Raw genomic sequence first — 22,318 nt, 5'->3', positions numbered from 1 at the left:
AAGTAGAACCAGGGCGATATAAGCATGTTGTTTGATATCAGAAGGGAATTTGAGGTTTTGATATGCCATATTCAGATTTGAATTTTCCTTTGAGTTTAGTATTTTAGTGAATTTACCTTTCGAAATTTTTTGTTACTTACACAATTTAGTTGTGATTCTTTATTTATCCTGGAGGTAATGTGAAAGTTTAAGTTAAACATTGTTGTCCAGTTCAACTCCTAAGTATGGGTGATCCTCTTTAACTCCAAGGTTTGTACCATGTAAGAAGCAAGGTCTTTCAATTTTATTTCGGATATTTTGAGTAATTTGTAAAGCATACTTGTATCATCTTTGGATTGATTGACAGTTTCCAATTCATAGACCCATCTTTTTTCAAACCCATCAGGTTTTCTGTAGTATTTATATGTCGTTTATAGATTGCTATTACAGCAGTATACTCAACAGTCCAACTACAAAAGCTGCTATGAGTTGTTAATTCATCCACTGTGTCAGTTATGTACAAAGGACATCAGTGTCAAAAACAGTGCCCTGAGGAATTCCTCATCGTATTGTTGCAGGTGTGAGATACTCCCATCTAGAAGGATGATCTCTTTTGGAGCATGTTTTATATCCAATTGACTTAACTTTTCAAGACCATTATGTCCCAGCTATGTGCTAGAAAGCAATGCATACGGTTTCAAATTCCTTCCCTAAATCCATTAGTAGCATAACTTCTTTTTTTACCTCTTATTTTCGCTAGTTTCTTAATTAGCAGGTTTCATAAAAGCTGAATAAAATAATGTTCTCCGAATTTTGAATATATTTGAAATTACTGAAATTAACAGCTATGACAATACTTGAAAGTATGTAATCATTTAACCTCATTTATGATATTTTATGAATACTTCTCAGGCTTACGGTATCATTTATCTGAAAGTTCACAATTTGTTTTCAGTAGTATAAAGTTTAGCCATATGTTCGATAGATGCATGTAATTAATTTGTTATTTTTCTATCGCTGGTATATAGGTGTTCAGCAGTGTAAGTGTTAATGTAAACGAGTTGCTCTTTCTAAATCCGAACAGGTATGATGAGAGTTTATTTCTATCATGATTCTAATTGAAATAGAGGGACGAAAGATAATAGAGGAACAGTCAAACGCATAAATCGAAAAAAATGACGTTCTCCACGATCTTGAATGGGATAGACTTGTGGTAAACAGGTCGGTAGCTTATGAATCTGTTTTTTTTTCCATTATTTAAAATCGGGTTAACATTTCCGACGAATTAATTTGATGGTACTGATCCTGTTTTTATGGATTTGTTGTAATTCATCTTTATATATCGGGCAATAATTTGTTTCTTCTTGCATGCATCTGTATGTCACCAGATCAACCCCTGTAGCTTGGTTTGGTACTTTAAGATTTTTGTCATATTCATGGGCTTCATGCTTTTTACAGTAGCCATAATTCTAAATATATGTTTAGTATTCTAATAGCTAAAAGAGGGACGAAAGTTACCAGAGGGAAAGTCAAACTCATAGTTTGAAAAAGAAAGAAAAGACAAACATACAAACAATAGTAAGCAAGACACAACATCGAAATCTAAAGACTAAGCAAAACGAACCCCAACAGGTTAGAGGAGGGATACAGCGTCTTCGCAACACTAGGCGGTGATGTCGTAGAAGTGAAAAGTAAATAGTCCAGATCCCAGCCCCTTAAGAAATTTTGGAATCCGATCTGTTCTAACATTGTAAGGTTGATTTCATAGATACTTTATTCAATATATCATTTATAGATATGGTCGGATTAGCACCCATTTCTTTGAATGCTGATTAAGAAAATTAGCTTCCCCCCCGCATATATGATGACTTTCCGATTTTGTTGAAGCATAGTAGTGCTGGTACTGTATTTTCAGACCTTTTATATAAGACCAAAATTATTTTGTTGTATATTTACTTATTACGGTTCTTCTGGTGTTTGGACATCTTAAACATATTTGTGGTGTTCGTTCCACAAGTTTTAAAGTTGTTCTCTAATTTGTTGTATATAAAGTTGTTCTTTAATTTGTTGTATATAAAGTTGTTCTTTAATTTGTTGTATATTAAGTTGTTCTTTAATTTGTTGCATATAAAGTTGTTCTTTAATTTGTTGCATATAAAGTTGTTCTTTAATTTGTTGTATATTAAGTTGTTCTTTAATTTTTTGTATATAAAGTTGTTCTTTAATTTGTTGTATATAAAGTTTAAAATGTATCCACTGTTAATTGTCTAATTGTTTGATTTTTTTGTAAAGTCGATATTTTCTTCTTATTATCTGTTTATTTCCCGTTGTTATCCAGGAAAGATCCAATCTCGTTATAGTGTGTTCAGATAGTACGTTTCTCTCAATTGTTTCTGTTACTAAATGTTTGAAATGTTTTAATGATATTTCAACATCTTCTTTACTGCTGTCGTCTTTAAAATGGTAGGAATTTGACTGCTAACTGCAACAAGTACAACTTAAAATGAGGAAATGCGTATGTGACAGCAGATTTTTGTTGGTATAGAAATCCGAGCTGCAACGAAAATTCATTCAATCCCAGAGTAGAACCTAGCATATTTGAATAAAATATGCACAAGTATGGTATGTTCATAATAAATGTTCTAAGACGGAAAAAATAATTCACATTTATTGACCTCTTTGTAAATTGTAGGGTTGCCATAACAGTCGTTTTAATTAATTGTTTTCACAAAATAGCCTGTGGGGTTAGTGATGCTCAGTCTTGTGTTTTTATGAAGTGTTTATTGGACTTATAGTTTTTATTTTGGTATTTGTTGTCATGTCGTTCTGAGTTTCACTTTAAATATGAGTTTGAATATCTCCTTCAAAGTTAGCATCTATCGTAGGCTTTTACAACGTATTTCAATTAGTAGTTAGCGTATGTTGAAATCGCGGTAGTAAAAAGACTAGTGAAATAAAATGAATCATAACAAAAGTAAAATAACACAGATAGCGAACTCTAAGATTATAATTCAAAACGGAAATACCTCTAACAAATGAAGGTAAAATCAAAATCCCAAACACATAAAAAGAGTGAAAAACAACTGTCATATTCCTGACACACTCCTGAAATGTCCTGTGCCAAGTCAGGAATATGACAGTTGTTATCTAATAGTTCTTTCTATTCATTTCATTGTTGTTCATTTTTTGTTACACTTCTGTGTTCTGTTTTTTCACTGTTTTCCTTTTAAAGTTGATGTGTTTTCTCTCAATCGATTTATGACCTTTGGAACAGCGGTATACTAGTGTTGCCTTTATTTGGAACAGGAATTCACCATATATATATATATAGAAAATGAGGGATTAAACCTGGTTTTAAAGCTAAACCTCTCACTTGTATGACAGTGGTATACTTGACATGTTTTTTTTTTGTATAAATAGGATGACAAGAATCAGAAAAAATATCACACAGAACAACAAACCACATCAACCATCAACACCGACTCCTCTGAAAAGGGGACATACAAATTAAGTCAACAACAAACCGCAATTTACACATGCTCCAGACATTGTTGGGATTTTATTTTACTACTAGTGAAAATATTTCAGCTACACTTTCTTGAACTGTGTCAAAATATATAAAATACACATGTACTGGTGTAGTTGAGTCACAGTCACGAATAATTATCTAGTATTTTGTAGTTGGGAGACAAGTCTCTCTAGAATTTCATTAGTTTTCTTTGCATCATTAAGTTTCTCGTTTTCAATAGACAGTCGTTCTTTTTCAATAGACAGTCGTTCTTTTTCAATAGACAGTCTTTCTCGTTCGATAGACAGTCGCTCATCGTGGCGTTCTCTTTCGATATACAGACGTTCATCGTGTCGTTCTCTTTCGACAGACAGACGTTCACTATCAATACCAACTAATCTAGAAGAAGAAAGTAAATTAAGTTTAGACAAGTATGACTTATAGTTTCTCAATAGAACTAATTCATGTAAGAAGGTAAACTCACATTTCATACGCTAAATTAATTTTTTCTCCCTTTGTTATCCGGGTGGTTTTGAAAATTTTAATTTCATTTCGGTTTGCGCATTTTTAAGAACACTCGTTTATTAAATAAAAATAAATTATTGTATAGAAAAAAAATTGTTTTACAGCAGTTTTGATTACCTTTCCCATCAAACCTTTAAACATAAGTTATTTTAAGTATTTCGGAGGCAAACATTAATCGGTCATTTTTAAATTATCAATTTCCCATTTAATAATTTATAAATCTAATCTTGAATTATATCCTAATTCTATATCATTTTTTGGAAAACTGTTTAGAAATCCAAATGTGACGTCACTTTGTGCGTTGATGGCTTTGGCTAACTCGACTGGGTATTTTATGTGCTGGTTGTATGTGGTTTTATGTAATGTATCCGTTTTTATTCTGTAGTTTGTCACCACTTCGGTTTTATCATGTATATCTATTATAGTTATCTTATAAAATTTACTGTTGGCAAAAGTATGAATTATTTTTAATAATAAGGATGTTCTTATCCAAAGCAGAAAACCCTAGCCGTATTGGTCACAACTGTTTGGAACTTTTGGTTCTCAATGCTCTTCAACTTTTTACTTGTTTTGGCTTTCGAAGTTTTTTCATCTGAGCGTCACTGGTGAGTCTTGTGTGGACGAAACGCACGTCTGGTCTATTAAATATGAAACATGGTACCTTTTGTTAGCTATTAATCGTGTGTTTCTTTGTCCTATACGTGTTCTCATTTATTTGTATTGTAGTCCTGTCATGTAATGTTGTCATTTTAATGTTATATTTAACATTGCCATAAGAGCGGGAGGTTTGGCATGACACAAAATCAGTTTCAACCCACCATTTCTTTTCTTAAAATGTCCTGTACCAAGTTAGGAAAATGACGATTGTTATATTATAGTTCGTTTCTGTGTGTGTAACATTTTAATGTTGTGTCGTAGCTCTCCTCTTGTATTTGATGTGTTTCCTTCAGATTTAGTTTGTAACCCGGATTTTTTTTTCTCAATCGATTTATGAATTTCAAATGGCGTTATACTACTGTTGCCTTCATTGAAAGAAAACAAAATGATTTATCAAAAACTACTTGAATTTGTTGATGGACATGAAAGAAAACGATTAAAGCAAAACCAAACTTAAGACCCATAAATGCATCTTCTTGGCAATTATTATCAAGTAGTTTCAACTTAGTATCGATTTTCAACTGTTTTGGTCATGATATGACAGGTACTTTGACGAGGCTTTGCAACCAAATAGAACAAATTTAATTTTGGTATCATTTTTTCTCATAGTCTAATTATTAAAAATTTTCTTCAGCCACTCCAGCTTCCTCCTCAAATAAAAAACTGACCACCACGAAAAAGTTCAAAAGTACTGAAAGTGGCGTAAAAGATGAATGAATCAATCAATTTTACTAAAAATACCTTGTTTTGTAACATATTCCTATTTCAAATGACATATTCCTCTGATGGAGAGCAACACATATGAAACGAATACTATGAATAAAGGCAACAGTAGTACATGTATACCGCTGATAGAAAGTCATAAATAAATGGAGACAAAAACAAATCTGGGCTACAAACCAAAACCAAGAAACACATTAACTATAAGAGGAAAACAACGAAACAACAGAAACACTGAAGTGAACAAAAAACATATGACAATGCAACACACACACAGAAACGATCTATAAGATAACAACTGCCATTTTCCTGACTTGGTACAGGACATTTTCAGCAAAAAATGATGGGTTGAACCTGGTTTTGTGGCTAGCCAAACCTTGCACTTTTATGGCAGTGTTAAATATAAAACAAACATAACACCTTTTCATAACAGAAATACAGTACAAATAAATGCAAGAACATTCAGGACAGAAAACTACGCTAATAAACAAAACAACAGTACATTTCGACAGGCTTATCAAAGTTAATAGGCTTATAATTTTATACGTCAGACGCGCATTCAGTCTACATAATACTAAAAAATGACGCTAAAATCAAAACAGTTATAAAGGCAAACAAGTAAGAAGTTGAATAGGACTGACGACCCAAAATTCCCCAAAAAGTTTAGCCAAATACAGCTAGGGTGATCTACGACTGGGATAAGAAAATCCTTAGAATTTCGAAAAATTCATACTTTTGTAACAGGAAATTTAGAAAAATTACCAACTTTATAAGATGATCAAATATAAGTTCACATTGATTATTTCTTATAGGCTTTACTTTTTAATGGTCATAACGATGATTAAAATAAGTAGTCTAACCTTTCTTCAACAACACTCCGAAACGAGTTTTGCTGTGTTGATACTTGATTTTCTCCCTTATAATCTGGTGGCGCGATTTGTTCAGGAACTGCATCACACTCTATCTGAAGTTTGCTTTGATATGGTATAAATGGTCTGTCATTTCTATTTTTATGTCTTGTACTTTCTAATGCTCGAGTTTTCTACAATGTATGCAAAAAGTTATTGTATGATTCAGTAACAACTTAAAAGGAAACACAGATCATTTTCTCTTAAACCTGTGGACACAATAAATATATGAGTATATCAACTTTTAGATGCAATTCATTTCATTTAAAATATTAGAACAAGTTTAAATAGTACGTGTTTTAAGATATAAAAATAAAATATGAATAAGAGTTTATATATAGTGCTTTAAAAAGATAGTTGCCCAAAAGATAATTACTAGTAATTAAAACATGGTTAAAAAGCATTTTTAATTCTTTAATGCAGTACATGAATACAAAATATTTGTCAAATACCAGGACAGTTATAATGGCTTGACCATTTTTTTAATCTGATTTGCAGGCATATATTTTCAAACGTAATCATACTAGACACAATTTTTAAATATTTTGATTTCAAATTGCTGTGCTGCTTCGTATTTGATCTGCCCTTTGAATTGTTTTGATTCGAGCGTCTTCCGTCGACGAAAAGCGTATCGAGAGTACCAAACAATATAAAGCCTGGTATCTATCTTAAATTATTGTAAACATTCAAAGTTATTTACCTTTAACTCATTTATTATCTCACACTTTTGCTTGAAGTAAGAATATTTTGAGGAATTTTGAAATTTTTCTATCATTATTTTACAAAGGCTTTCTGCTTCTTCTAGATCATTACCACCACCTTGTGATATGCAAAATTCTATGTAGCATTTGTATGACTTTAATGTATATCTTGTAATTTCATCGTTTGCATTGTCTTGAATTGCCAGTCGGAAGTGTTTTTTAGCCTTTCTAGCCATTGATGGTGTTTTGATTCTAACACACATATCAGCTATAGCCAAATGCATTCTCGGTAAAAGATTCCATGGCTCCAAATCTTCAATATAACTTTCAAGTAGGCTTGTCTTCGCTAGGGCTTGAGTGATGTAATAGTTCTGATTGTTTTCGTCAATGTTAGAGAGTTTGATGTAGCATTCCCTAAGAAGCTCGAGCACATGACATGTATGATGAACATCTAACCCAGAATGCATATTGATAACTCCAATTAATATATTTATAACTGGCGAACTTTCTAACATTCCCTCAAGGAATGTGATGACGTTTTTCATTTCAGAAACAGTGTGATTTAATGTATCATTTCGTACATAATACAACACACCACTGCGTTTAATAACATTTGCGATCACAGGTCGAAACGAAGGATACCTATCTTCATAAAACGTGTTTAAGATGCAAGCCATGTTATAGGTGAGTTGAAACTCAGCAAAGCATTTAGAATCCACCGACATATGCCTTCCTTCCACGAAGGCATGTACTGCTTCACTCTCAGTTATCCACCAGTTGTTACCGTTGCTATTGTATAGGAGGATAGTTAAAAGCTCTATCAAGAATGTTGCACGAAGTTCATGTAATGGCATTATAAGGCCTCTTTTCATAAGGTCTGATTTCCAGACGTCAGGAATCCATCTTCCCATATTTTCATCTATGTGCGAAGTATTGCAAAGAATAATGCTCATTTCGTTGTCGTTCCTGTATTTTTTCATTACCAAATGTTCTAACATTTCCTCTGTAATACAAGTATGAACATCATGAAGTGCTGAAAAAATTTGACAGGCCCTATTCCGTATGATCTCATCACCTTTAAGGAAATTTTCCATGTCACCAGTTTCTTTCTTCATAAGGAAACAACTACCTGAAGAACGGTTTGTCGTACTGGATACTGGATATATGGAAGGTTCAATTTTCCCAAGCTTAGCAATGATTTTTCTTCCTCTTTCAAAGAAATCTTCTGCAGTAATTTCTGTTCGACCATAAATTCTAAAAGTTGACCCAATACATAATGCCAAGTACGCTTCATATACAAGAACTTCATCAGACGTATTGTTCAACATCTTCAAATATTTGTTCATCAGCAGGCAAGCGTGATCCAGAAATTCCATGTTACGGTTGCCATTTTTGACTAGTCTTACGTCAATGGCCATTTCTCTGCAATAATGCTTCAGCAACCATAACAAGTCTTCTTTTTCTTGTTCAGAGCTCTTTTTGTTTTTCAAAACCCACACAGATAGACCGTGCATTTCTAACAGTCGTATGTTACCACTTCTTCTTGCTGATGCTAAAGAATAGTTTTGTAAAGCTGACATCAAATTTGTGATTTCGAGTTCTCTTTCAATAACTTCTTCTGGAAGAAAAGTTTTCAAAACATCAACCGATATGCTCGTATGACTTAAGTAAGGGATCAGCGAAAGCACCCTTTTGCAATGCGAAGACAAATTGTTTTCAACGTTTTGTAACGTCATGTCATATGATGCTTGTAGATTTTGACCTTTTTTATCCTCTTGTTGAGCCTGCATTTGGAATGCAGAAATATTTCTTAGATAATCCCCGATGCTTATTTTCGTCGTTTTTATGTACGACGACGCCAGAGATATAGCCAAAGGGAGATAATTAAGATTTTTTACTAGTTTTTTTAAACAATCTTTATCTTCACTAGCAGATGTTAGCAAAGATATTGCCTCTTCTGGAGTCATTCCTGAAATTTGGACCTCGTACGATGATGCTAATTCGGTGGGATATGATACATTTGAAGTTGCTAGTAGATTAACGTTTTTCAAATTAATAAACCTTTGAAGCATTTCATACATAATGTCATCCTTGGGATTGAAAATATCATCCATTACTATAAGATGTTGATGCTGTTGCCATTGTTCCGACTCAAGTGTTCTGAGGACTATGTCAAACATGTTGGTCACACATTGCGATAGAACTTTCTGAGAAATAAGATGATCCTCATAATTATTCAATGTTGACAACAAAGTGGCGAGAGAAAGGTGTGTGCTTTCAAGAGATTTACTGTTTATTCTCCAAATAACGGATTTCTTGTTTTCTTTGTAAAATTGATTAGCATACCAAAATGCAATTTGTGATTTTCCTACGCCATTTGGACCTAAAAGAAAAAAAAGTCAGTAAGGATAAAATCTGTTATAGCGAATTTCTTTAAAATTGTCATTTAAAATAGTAGAAAGTTCCTCAGTATAAGTGTACTAGTACCATACCATTATGCACGTGTATATGACAATACATGTCTTTATTTTCCATGTATGTGAAGTTACCAGCTGGTTCGTTATTCGATATTAGATATTTAATATTCAACCGGCTGCTAGCATCTCATAGAAAATTCCAATATTTAATAACATTCGTAGCATGATTTTCAGAGTTTAGAGGAGTGAAAAGATACGTAGGAAATGGTTTAATGACACCTTTAAGCTGTCGTTAACTCTCGTTGTCCTCGAATATAAACCCTTATGTAAGTTGCATATTTGTTTTTTTATGTTATACAGATTTATATAAATTAAAAGACATTAAAGTTGTAATTTTGAATATAATATTTGATTAAAAAAAACACCAAACTAATCACTCTAGAAATATTAAGAAATGTGAATAGGAATATTTATGAAAAGCACAAAAAAAAACAATGTATAGCGCAAACCTACCGCTGAAATGACAATGAGACCCTAACCCACACCATTCCTGGTCTTTCAATGTTCCTAAAATTCGAGGATATCAAAGACTATGTAGGTTGTATCAAAAGGATTTCCAAGAACAATGACATCTTCAATATCTACGGAGGGCTTTAAATTGTCAAAAGTTCAGGACAAAGGGCACAGGGAAGTGGTGAAATCCCCTTGATCTCTCATTCTGTCTAATATTATGCAGACATGTCCTGATCTTTTTACAATTTTTAGCACAAAAGTGACAATCTTAGCTCTCCGTAGACATCTGTATTCCTTTTTTGGTCTTTCCATAAAAATTTCTATTTATATTTCTATTTTTTTTGTTAGAGTTATCGGATTTTAGTTTTTAACTTAAGAAGTATCATATTGTTTTGTTTATCGTTTTTAAAACTGGTTAATGAAATCATTACAGAGTGTACTGGCTGGCGATCATTATCGCGTATGCTATGATTTTGACATGCCTACATAGCTAATGCATATTCATGACTTTATAGATAAGATTAGCACTGATGAGTCTTATATAGATGAAACGAAACGCGCGTCTGTCGTATCAAATTATAATCCTGCTTTGATAACTATTAAAACCACTGGGTCAATGCCACTGCTGGAGGACGTTTCGTCTTCGAGGGTATCACCAGCTCAGTAATCAGCACTTCCGTGTTGACATGAATATCAATTATATGGTCATTTTTATAAATTTCCTGTTTACAAAACTTTGAATATTTGGAAATACTACGGATGTTCCTAACCCAGGAGGGGATTACCGTAACCGTATGTATTTGCACAACTTTTTGGAATTTTCGGTCCTCAGTGTTCTTCAACTTTGTTCTTGTTTGGCTTTTTAAGTGTTTTGATCTGAGCGTCACTGATGAGTCTTATGTAGACGAAAGCGCTGTCGTATTACATTATAATCCTTATACCTTTGATAACTATTTACACCACTGGGTTGATGCCACTGCTGGTGGACCAGCTCAGTAGTCAGCACTTCGGTATTAACATGAATATCAATTATATGGTAATTTTTATAAATGCCTTTTTTGTAAAACTGTGAATACTGGTTTATGAAATCATAACAGAGTGTACTGACTGGTCATTATCGCGAATGCTACGATTTTGACATGCCTACATAGGTAATGTATTCATGACTTTATAGATAAGATTAGCACGTGTAGCTCAATGATGAGTAAATATTATGTAGAAGAAACGCGCGTCTGTCGTATCAAATTATAATACTAGTACATTTCTTAAGAATTGAATGCTTCTTTTTGTAAATTTATTGGGGTGTAAAAGCGTTGACCGAAGTACATTTTGTATGAAGCGCGGAAGCGCTTCATTCTAAAAATGTACGCACGGTCAACGCTTTTACAACCCTATAAAGTTACAAAAAGAAGCATTCAATACTTATAATTACACTTTTTAGCTAGGATCGTTAAAACACGATTTCTATCAACTTTTTGCTTAATTCACATGTGCACTTTATTGTGGGACCTCGTGTCATCATGAATGATAAGTTTTATTGAGTGATGCAATTGCTTACGGAATAACATGTGATGTGAAGTTAGCCAATCAGAATAACGTATTTTAATGTAACATGCATCTAATGTAATTATATAACTATAAATAGCCATACACTGAGGGTTATAGATTTATCGCGTAAATGTACAGATGTAGTTTTGAGAATTGAAAATAGATACAAAAATAATCCGAGCAAGTTAAACACGGATCTACCAATATATACAATTACATTTTTGAAATCGTTTTATTGATAAAAACCTATTGTACATAAAGGGAAAATGGTAGTATTACTAGTACATTTTCCAAGCATTAGATTGGCCTTTTGTGTACCCTTTTGTGTACCCAAGACAGGTTAAGGAAGTCAACTTAGGAACGCTGTGATTGGATGTAAGGGTACAATATATTTTTTTATTTATCTATGAATAACTGCATTGTATAAATTTACAATATAAATTTTAAAACCTGTTGAAATATTTTCTAGAGAATTATTCGTAAAAGCTTCCAAAATTTCATAAATTTGGTGCAAAATGACGGTGGGCATGGATAACATAAACAAGCTCCGTTGGAAATTGGTCATCATACTATTTGGCTTCAATTTTTAGAATACAGCAATAAAGTACTACCACCACACATAACTGTTTTATCCAGGTTATTATTATAAAAACTGTTATATTTAGAAAATGTTAGTATTGTCGCCTATGGCAGAATAAACAGTACCGTTTTCCCTATTGACAAATATGCAAAATACAAAAGGGTTCAATATCGACAGCTTGAAGGGGTCATTAAACGATTTCCTACGTAATTTATTAGTCATTTTAACTATGAAAATAATTCTTTTAATGGTTTTTTTCTTTTTGATTTTCAACTAAATTTGAATATTGAACCGACTGTTAGCAGCTGGTTGGATATTGAATTCAGTATTTGAATAACGAATATCAAATACTGTAAAATCAGATATTATTGCGTTCATTTATTATTGCGATTTTGTCAATTTAGACTTATGAAACGCTATTTTCGTTTTTACGATTTTGAGAAAAGTCCTTTTTAATTCATATAAAATATTTCAAAATGCGAGTTTAAATTATGGCGTTTACAACTCTGTCGCATTATTCGCAATGATAAAAACCTCCCAATAATTTCTGAATTAACAGTAACGAACCGGCAGCTTACATCACATATAGTTTCAATCTAATAAAAAGACGAAGTTGAAGCTATTGAAATTATCATGTAGTTATTGCAAAGACTCTATACAAGAAAATGCGCGTAACAAATCTAAACTTAAGTTTATTTCGGAATCATACAAACAAAATACTAGAATCTATAATTTATTAAAATTTAAAAAGTTGCGAAAAATATTAATTGGACATTCAAACTCAAAGGTTGAAAACTAAACTGACAACGCCATGGCTAGAGAATAAAATGTCTAACAGACAAACTGTACACAAGACACAATACAGAAACTAATCACGTATCCCACCAAAATAATTGGTATCACAGGTTTTCCAAATGTGTAAGGACATCCTCCTACACACGTGATACTAGAACGTGATGCATTTGTAAGCATAAATCCAACAATAAGGCTCCGACTTGACAAATATGAAACAATTCAATTAAGAAATCTAACAGCTTTAATGAAGATATTTATCTCTTATTTTGTATTTTGTAACTGCAGACATTTAAAATGATTAGCAAGACACGACCAGGAAAAAGCCCATCATATGATTATAACTTGAGACTGAAGTGTAACATTACAAAATAAAAATATAAAAACCACTTATATCTGTAGTATTTGTATTTTTGTCCATCTCATGTCAGTTACGCTTTTTTTCAACTGATTTTTTTTTGTTCGTTCTTATGTTTTAGTGTTATACCGCAGAGGTTAGGGAAGGGTTGGGATCCCGCTAACATGTTTAATCCCGTCACATTATGTATGTATGTGTCTGTCCCAAGTGATGAGCCTGTGATTCAGTGGTTGTCGTTTGTTTATGTGGTACTTTTTTGTTTTTCGTTAATTTTTGTACATAAAGGCAATTTGTTTCCTGGTTTGAATTGTTTTACTTTGTCATCTTGCGGCCTTTTATACTGACTATGCGGTATTGGATTTGCTAATTGCTGTAGGCCGTACGGTAACCTAAAGTTGTTACTAGTTATTTCGTTGTCACTTGGTCTCTTGTGGAGAGTTGTCTCTTGGCAATTATACCACATCTTCTTTTTTAATATATGCAATAGAATATCAATTGAAAATAGAAAAAGACATATAAACAAAAACAAACACTGAACTATTTCACAAAATAAGTAAACATTGAAATATAGAAATGCATGAAAACTTTGGCAACAGGTCAAATAAAAAAGAAAGTACGATTTGTGATTACTTGTAGTTGCTGAAAGCTAGTCAAAAGCCAAAAACAATTAAAAATTTAAAAAAAAGCACCCGAGACTAGAATCAATTAAAACACATCCCACGGACTTAATATTTTAACTTCATGGACCGTCACAGAAGACATGACGTGTGCAATGCCAAAATAAAAGTATCGACAGACAGTAGGATAGTTCGGATGAACTAAAGGTCAATAGCAGTATAACACTGATCAATAACTGAAACCAATTCGGGTCACAAACCAAGACCGACGGAAACTCGTCATATTATAATTAATACGAATCATGTAAAGCAATCTTTGAATAGAAAATATTACTTTCCTTTTTCGTTACAGAAAAATGTTATAAACGAGTTACAGCAAATAAATTTGCAATGCAATTTTTTATTCTTGTCTACAATGTTGGAGAGGTGCAATAATCGAAGATGCACATATATCAATGTGAGGGACACATCCTCTTTGTAGCCTCTATAGTTATAATCATTAACAGTTGTAGTAGTATGCATTAATTATAATACCTTTTATGAATGCAGCTCCTTTATTTTTCAACAAATCAAAAACTTGATCAGCTGCAGAAGTCTTTACAAATTGTTCAACAATATTCATTGACGATATATCGTATTTATCTGAAATGGAAGATAATTGATTTGGCTAGATGTACTGATTTGACAAGGTTAAAACAATAGTGTCTAAAATATTATAATTGAACTCACCATACACTGCATTAAGATGAAATAAAGGCTTGAATGTAGAAGTAATTGATATGTTAAGGCTCTGCTCTTCTTGGCAAAGATGATATTCAAAAGCACCGTCACAATTTGATTTGATCAAAAACAAATTCTTCTCGTGGCCATTTCGTTAATTTTGTTTGGACATACAAAATCTTATCTCATTGCATCCTTATTAAGTAAATTACAGCCAATTATAAATTTGTATTGATAGTCTTTGTGCAAAGTTAATAGATTTTTTTTAAAGATCATAGTAATAAGAAGATTAGGTATGAGAGCCATTCAGACAACTCTCCATTAATGTCACAATTTGTAAAAGTAAACAATAATAAGTCAAAGTACGGCCTTCAACACGGAGCCTTGGCTCACACCGAGCAGCAAGCCATAAAGGGCCGAACAATTGAGTAGTGTAAAAGCATATAAACAGGAAAAACAACGGTCTAATCTAAACGAAAAACGAAAACTGAAAAACACTTATGAACCAAGTCAACAATAGACAAAAGTAAAATCACAAAAATACTGAACTCCAAGGAAAATTCAAAAAGGAAAGACCCCAATCAAATGGCAAAATCAAAAGTCCAAACACATCAAACGTATGGATAACAACTGTCATATTCCTGACTTGGTACAGGCATTTTCTTTTTCATGTAGAAAATGGTGGATTGAACCTAGTTTTATAGCTAACTAAATCTCTCACTTGTACGACACTCGCATCAAATTCCATTATATTGTCACCGATGCGTGAACAAAAACAATCAGACAACCACTGAACATAAGGTTCCTAACTTAGGACAGGTGCAAACAAATGCGGCGAGTTAAAACGTTTTAAAGGCGATAACTTTCACCCTACCCTGAATCTATATAGTGTAACATCACAACATAGAAAGACACACTATACAATATCAATTGGAATGGCATATACATATGAATGCACATTTTAAGAGAATAGACAAAAATTACGAGGTTTGAATTTAAAAGTGAATTCTCAAAAATAGTTTTCATAATGTGCTTTTAGAAAATAACAAAAAAAAAGTTGAAGTTAACATGCTCGTTTTCTTGTTAAAGAAACCTAAATATATAAATTTACCGTACATTCCTTTCAGAATGTTAACTTCTAGTATCTGAATCTAACTTCATTAAAGTGACTCAGTTAAGGAAAACGAATTGATAGATTACCAAGTAAGAAAACGTTTAAGAGAACATTTTTCATTCCGGTATCAAATTTTGCTAATTTAGATATAGATCTAGACCGATTGCTATCTGTTGTTTTATGATAGAGGGTTGTTGCTCACATATGACAGTTCTTGTCCATTCGTTTTTGATGCGTTTTTGTTTTTTGATTTTGCCATGTGATTATGGACTTTCCGAATTGATTTTCCTCTGAGTTCAGTATTTTTGTGATTTTACTTTTCACAAGGTAGCTATTAAATCAAGAGTTCCAAATGGTGAAGTTGAAATCATCTCTTCGTAAATTTTATGGACGCCATCACGAGTTGTTTGACTGTTATGGAATAACCGTTTCACAAATGAGATTGGATATGTTCCTTACGTCGTAACAACAGTCTCCTTCCCTTTCATAAATGTGACCTACCGAATTAGACTATTTACCGGATTTGTAATCTCATAAGCAACACGACTGGTGACACATGTGGAGCAGGATCTGCTTATCCTTCCGGAGCACCTGAGATCACCCCTAGTTTTTGGTGGGGTTCGTGTTGTTTATTCTTTAGTTTTCTATGTTGTGTTATGTGTACTATTGTTTGGCTGTTTGGCCTTTTCATTTTTAGCCATGGCGTTGTCAGTTTATTGTCGATTTATAACTTTGACTGTCCCTCTGGTATCTTTCGTCCCTCTTTTATGAGACTATTGAAGACGAAACGTGCGTCTGGCGTTCCAAATTTAAGCCTGGTATCTATAATAAGTTTATTTACTATAAAAAAATGGTTGAAGACTTCTGATCTACCCTAAATTTCAATAAAAACCCGGGAATATATTACCTTAGCTGCATTTAGCAAAACCTTTCGGAATTTTTGGTCTCCAGTTATCTTTAACGTCGTATTTTCATTCCTGGTATAGAGATGATTTTTCATTTACTATCGTTAATTATCCATTTTTAGATGGTGACGTTCCCTTGTCACGATTTTATGGTGTTCATATATCTCAACTTGTGCGATTCGCTCGTGTATGTAACAACGTATAAGATTTTAGCGAGAGAAATTTATGTATTTCTGAAAAATAATTACACCAGGGTTTTCGATATCACAAACTAGTTAAAACCGTTACTAAATGTTTTCATCGGTATAAGGAAAGACAGGAAATAATTCGTAAATATAACTCAACATGCAGACATCTTATACGTTCAAGTATTTCACACATCAAATCTTTTTATGGTAATATTCTGTACAAAGCACAAAAATGTCAATATTTACCTCAAAAGCTTACAAAACCTTTAAACAGACTTATTAAGGAATTTAGTTACAACACTATTGTCAGGTCCTTAAAGATTGCATATTTTGGCTTGAATATTGATTCACTTATGGGTCTTTGCATCGGAACTAAACACATTTATTTAAATAAAAACAGTTGTTAGTATGACACGGGTTATGTGCTTCTCATATATTTTATGATTCGTTCCCATAACGGGAAGGATTGTGTCTAATATTCATATGATAAAGACATAATCTTTCAATTAGTTTAATTGAAGTCTGGAGCTGGCATGTCAGTTAACTGCTAGTAGTCTGTTGTTATTTATGTAGTATTTTCAATTTGTTTGTTTTCTTTGGTTACATCTTCTGACATCGGACTTCTCTTGAACTGAATTTTAATGTGCGTATTGTAATACGTTTACTTTTCTACATTGGCTAGAGGTATAGGGGGAGGGTTGATATGTCATGAACATGTTCAACCCCGCCACAATTTTGCGTCTGTCCCAAGCCAGGAGCTTCAGGCCTTTGTTAGTCTTGTATGATTTTTAGTTTTAGTTTCTTTTGTATAATTCGGAGTTTAGTATGACGTCCATTATCACTGAACTAGTATACATATTTTTTAAGGGGCCAGCTGAAGGACGCCTCTGGGTGCGGGAGTTTCTCGCTACATTGAAGACTCATTGGTGGCCTTCGGCTGTTGTCTGCTCTTTGGTCGGGTTGTTATCGTTTTGACACATTCCCTATTTCCTTTCTAAATTTTATCCTTGTGAGCAGCAACCATCTATCAAGGAAATCATGATAAGAAATACAAGCTCGGGAATATCGTATCAATTGGGAGATATTTACCCCGTATGCATGTGCTTCTGGAATGTTGCTACTTAAAATGTAAAAGTTTTAATAACTAGAGGCTCTAAAGAGCCTGTGTCGCTCACCTTGGTCTATGTTAATATTAAACATTGTACACAAATGAATTCATGACAGAATTGTGTTTTGGTGATAGTGATGTGTTTGAAGATCTTACTTTACTAAACATTTTTGCTGCTTACAATTATCTCTATCTATAACAGTAGTTTCTGTGGAAAATGTTAGTGAAAATCTACAAATTTTGTGAAAATTGTTAAAAAATGACTATGAAGGGCAATAACTCCTCAGGGGGTCAATTGACTATTTTGGTCATGTTGACTCATTTTTAGTTCTTACTTTACTGTACATTATTGCTGTTTACAGTTTATCTCTATCTATAATAATATTCAAGATAATAACAAAAAAACAGCAAAATTTCCTCAAAATTACCAATTTAGGGGGCAGCAACCTAACAACCGATGATCCAATTCATCTGAAAATTCCTGGGCAGATAGATCTTGACCTGATCAACAATTTCAACTCTGTCAGATTTGCTCTTAATGCTTTGTTTTTTGGGTTATAAGCCAAAAACTGCATTTTACTCCCATGTTCTATTTTTAGCCATGGCCGCCATCTTGGTTGGTTGGCCAAGTTACCGGACACAATTTTTATACTAGATACCCCAAAGATGATTGTGGCCAAGTTTCAATTAATTTGGCCCAGTAGTTTCAGAGGAGAAGATTTTTCTAAAAGATAACTAAGATTTACGTAAAATGGTTAAAAATTGACTATAAAGGGCAATAACTCCTACAGTGGTCAACTGACCATTTTGGTCATGTTGACTTATTTGTAGATCTTACTTTGCTGAACATTATTGCTGTTTACAGTTTTTCTCTATCTATAATAATATTCAAGATAATAACCAAAAACAGCAAAATTTCCTTAAAATTACTGATTCAGGGGCAGCAACCTAACAACGGAATGTCAGATTCATCTGAAAATTTCAAGGCAGATAGATCTTAACCTGATAAACAATTTTACCCCATGTCAGATTTGCTCTAAATGCTTTGGTTTTTGAGTTATAAGCCAAAAACTGCATTTTACCCCTATGTTCTATTTTTAGCCATGGCGGCCATCTTGGTTGGTTGGCAAGGTCACCGGACACAATTTTCAAACTAGATACCTCAATGATGATTGTGGCCAAGTTTGGTTAAATTTGGCCCAGTAGTTTCAGAGGAGAAGATTTTTGTAAAAGTTAACGCAGGACGACGACGGACGACGACGACGACGACGGACGACGACAGACGACGGACGCCAAGTGATGAGAAAAGCTCACTTGGCCCTTCGGGCCAGGTGAGCTAAAAATAAGATTATTTTACATATTACTAAATTATAATCCTGGTACTTTTGATAACTATCTACAGAAAACAAGCATATATATTTGTTTGATCTCTCGAATATATTAATTGGGTTAGTTTAATAAAAAATGTTTTTTGTTATGCATAATCTTAAATAAGATAAAATCTTCTATGGTGACAAAAACTTTGCTTAATTTAAATCTATGTAATATAAGATGTTACCTTTGTTGTATGTTCTTTGAGGCGTGATAGTTAAGTCATAAGCACCAACTATTTTAGCTAATCTTCCGCATTTTTTCTCCAACAAATTATGCAACAGAGACACATTTTTCTGGGACAGCAAATCTCGTTTTTCTAATGTAGTAATGAGATCTTGGCCATCTTCTATATTTTCTAGTTCTCCATTTGTAAGAGTGCTTCTTAGACTAAATTTCAAGTGTTTGATATCATCTGAAATTTAAAAAAACAAAACGTTAATAAAACAACATCTGTGGTTGATTGGGTTTTTTTCTCTCTAAAGTCAAAGGGATCAAACTATTGAAAATAATCATTTAGCAGTTGACAATGTATAAAACCTGTCCGAACAAAAAAGAAATGAAACATAGATTCAAATTGAGAATGGAAATGGGGAATGTCAAGAGATATTTCATGGTGACGCACCGTAAATAATTGTATTTGCATTTCAACAGATTCCCTTTCGTCAGTCAGCTGTATCTATGCGTACTACATATAGCACAGACTCATCCCGTGCTTACGATAATGACCCATTTTATTCAGCACATCCATGTATTATTTTTTTTAGTTTTAAAGCATTGGACTTTAAATATTTAGCACGCTATAACATGTAAAATCAAGACTTTTAATCGTTATATTTACTATGTTTTTACATTTTCATCTATAAAAAATTAGAGTAACAAGTGTTGTACGTAATGAAACGGACTTATCCCAACCTAAATAACAGTTAAATAAATAAATAAGTGTAATCTATTCCATGACCATTAATAATGTTAGATTCTAGCATATTTATGATGATCATACATTCCCAAATCAATATTCAATTATCAAACATGAATGTATTTTAATACAAGATATAAAATATTATTAAAAGGAGGTTAATTTTATATAACATCTTGCAAATATTTATCAAAGGTACCAGTCTCATAACTTGATACGCTAGACACGCGTTTTATCTAAATATACTCATCAGTGACGCTCAGATCAAAATAATTTAAAAGCAAATCAAGTAAAAAGTTGAAGAAAATTGAGGACCCATAATTCCAAAAAGTTGTGCCAAATAATCTATACAAAATTATGACCCATTTTTTTGGCACGTCCTCGTACACACTTATCGGAAGTGAACACTCGTGTCAACGCACTGAACTACCAGACCGTAAAACATGGATGCATAAACTATGCATTTAACAAATTAAATTTTATGAACTTACCTGCATTTAAATCGTCAACAATAATCTGACACATCGCATTGTACTTTGAAAATGTGGAAGATGCATATGCCATGCTTGTCCTATAAGGAAACAGTATTAATTTAAAAAAAACTTCTATAAATACGCTCGGCACCTAACTTGCTATTTGTTGTAAACAAGCAAGGTTCGATTGATTAATTCACACAATAATTTAGACACTGACATGCGCCATTAACCTGATCCATTTAAATCATCTATTGTGATGTTTTTGGATAAATCATAACTCCGGTTTAAAATGGAATCAAGGATTAAATCATAAGCCTTGAAATGACTATAATATTTCTTCTGCTTGACGTATGTCGATTGTAGAAAAAAGTCATGGCAAGATGTTTTTGTTTTGTTTTTTGTTTTGTTTATAAAAAGGTTTTGTATGAATTTTTCATATGAATTATAATGATAAGTCGAAAATAAGTTCCCATACAATGCAATACCAACTGCACGCTGTCATAACGATTTAAAAAAAATTATCAAAAAGTTTTGTATTTTAATGATAAAAATGGCAATCGTTTTTATTGATTTCATTCTTTTGAAATGTCTGAGGATATTTCTTAATGTATACTTTATATTTATTTCATTGTAGACTTTTTTCTATGTCAGTGATATTTAGCCTTATGCATTTTTTTTTATAAACAAAACCATCACGAAAATCTCATTTATGCATGGTAACGAATGAGGAAAATAAGTTTTGTACATCAATAATGTGTCCTAAAAAGAAAAAAACCCAATAATTAATGCAACCTTTACCTATGAATAACACCAAAATGGTACACGCTGTGAGAAATAGGATGTTGTAGGTCTTAGGGTCGCCTATTGTTGCTAACATCTATGGCGAAGTTAAAGGTTGGACCCTGCTTTTCGATATATCGTCATCGGCCGTATCCAGGCCGAAGAGTTCAGAAGTGAAGTAGAAAGAACAAAAATGTTGATCAGAACACACTTCTGAACATATACCAGCAGACTGGTAGTACTTAGCAGAACCAGAGGAGTGCATGCACGACCTCACCTACTTACTCTTTGACGAGATCGCTACATCCTGAAGAATTGTCGCAACAGCCACTGCAATTTGAATACAGGATTGAGAAGAATCAGCTCACAAAAAGTCCGCAATAAACTGTGGCAAACATGGCATTAGAATTAGGAAGCCGTATGTTTTCACCGTTTTGGGAATTGCTGATTTTAGCTGTGTTGACTATGAGATTAACTTCTATGAATATCATTACGACCTTTTTATGAATTGCACTACTTGTCCTTATAAATATGTTTTTACCAAAGAAGATATTTCGTCTTCTGACTCTATACGGTCGTATGTTTACTATCTATAGATTTTTAATTTCAGTTTTTGTATTTGTTTCAGTATTTGTTTATTAGTTTCAGTATTCCATTTCAAATATTGGGGTGGTTATATACTCACATTGAGTAATCAATGGCCAGACTGTTAAAATTGAAATGTCTAAATACAGAAAAGGACAACTACTGCTGTTTGTGTTAGATTTATTTAAAGTAAGTTCCTTTGGGTATATTTCGGTTGTATATTTAGAGGATTATTAAACGTAAAAATATCATTAAGATAACGGTAGGTATTGTTCAATTTATCAACCAAATGCAACAATGACGTGTTTTTTCCTGAATTTTGTCATACA

At 32.8% G+C, this 22,318-nt stretch overlaps 1 protein-coding gene across 1 annotated transcript; it reads right to left on the bottom strand.

Annotated features, from left to right (window-relative positions):
- Positions 1-3,520: 3,520 nt before the first annotated feature.
- Positions 3,521-20,849, bottom strand: LOC134688269 (uncharacterized). The gene is made up of 6 exons (XM_063548812.1): positions 20,640-20,849; positions 19,417-19,644; positions 14,358-14,465; positions 6,998-9,381; positions 6,250-6,431; positions 3,521-3,886 (listed from the first exon to the last, which is right to left on the bottom strand). The coding sequence occupies exons 1-6, from the start codon at positions 20,710-20,712 to the stop codon at positions 3,643-3,645; spliced, it is 3,219 nt and encodes a 1,072-aa protein (XP_063404882.1). The 5' UTR covers positions 20,713-20,849; the 3' UTR covers positions 3,521-3,642.
- Positions 20,850-22,318: the final 1,469 nt, after the last annotated feature.

This window comes from Mytilus trossulus, chromosome 10 (assembly GCF_036588685.1).
Source record: "Mytilus trossulus isolate FHL-02 chromosome 10, PNRI_Mtr1.1.1.hap1, whole genome shotgun sequence".
Lineage (NCBI taxonomy): Eukaryota > Metazoa > Mollusca > Bivalvia > Mytilida > Mytilidae > Mytilus > Mytilus trossulus.
This window is presented reverse-complemented; position numbering and strand designations above follow the sequence as displayed.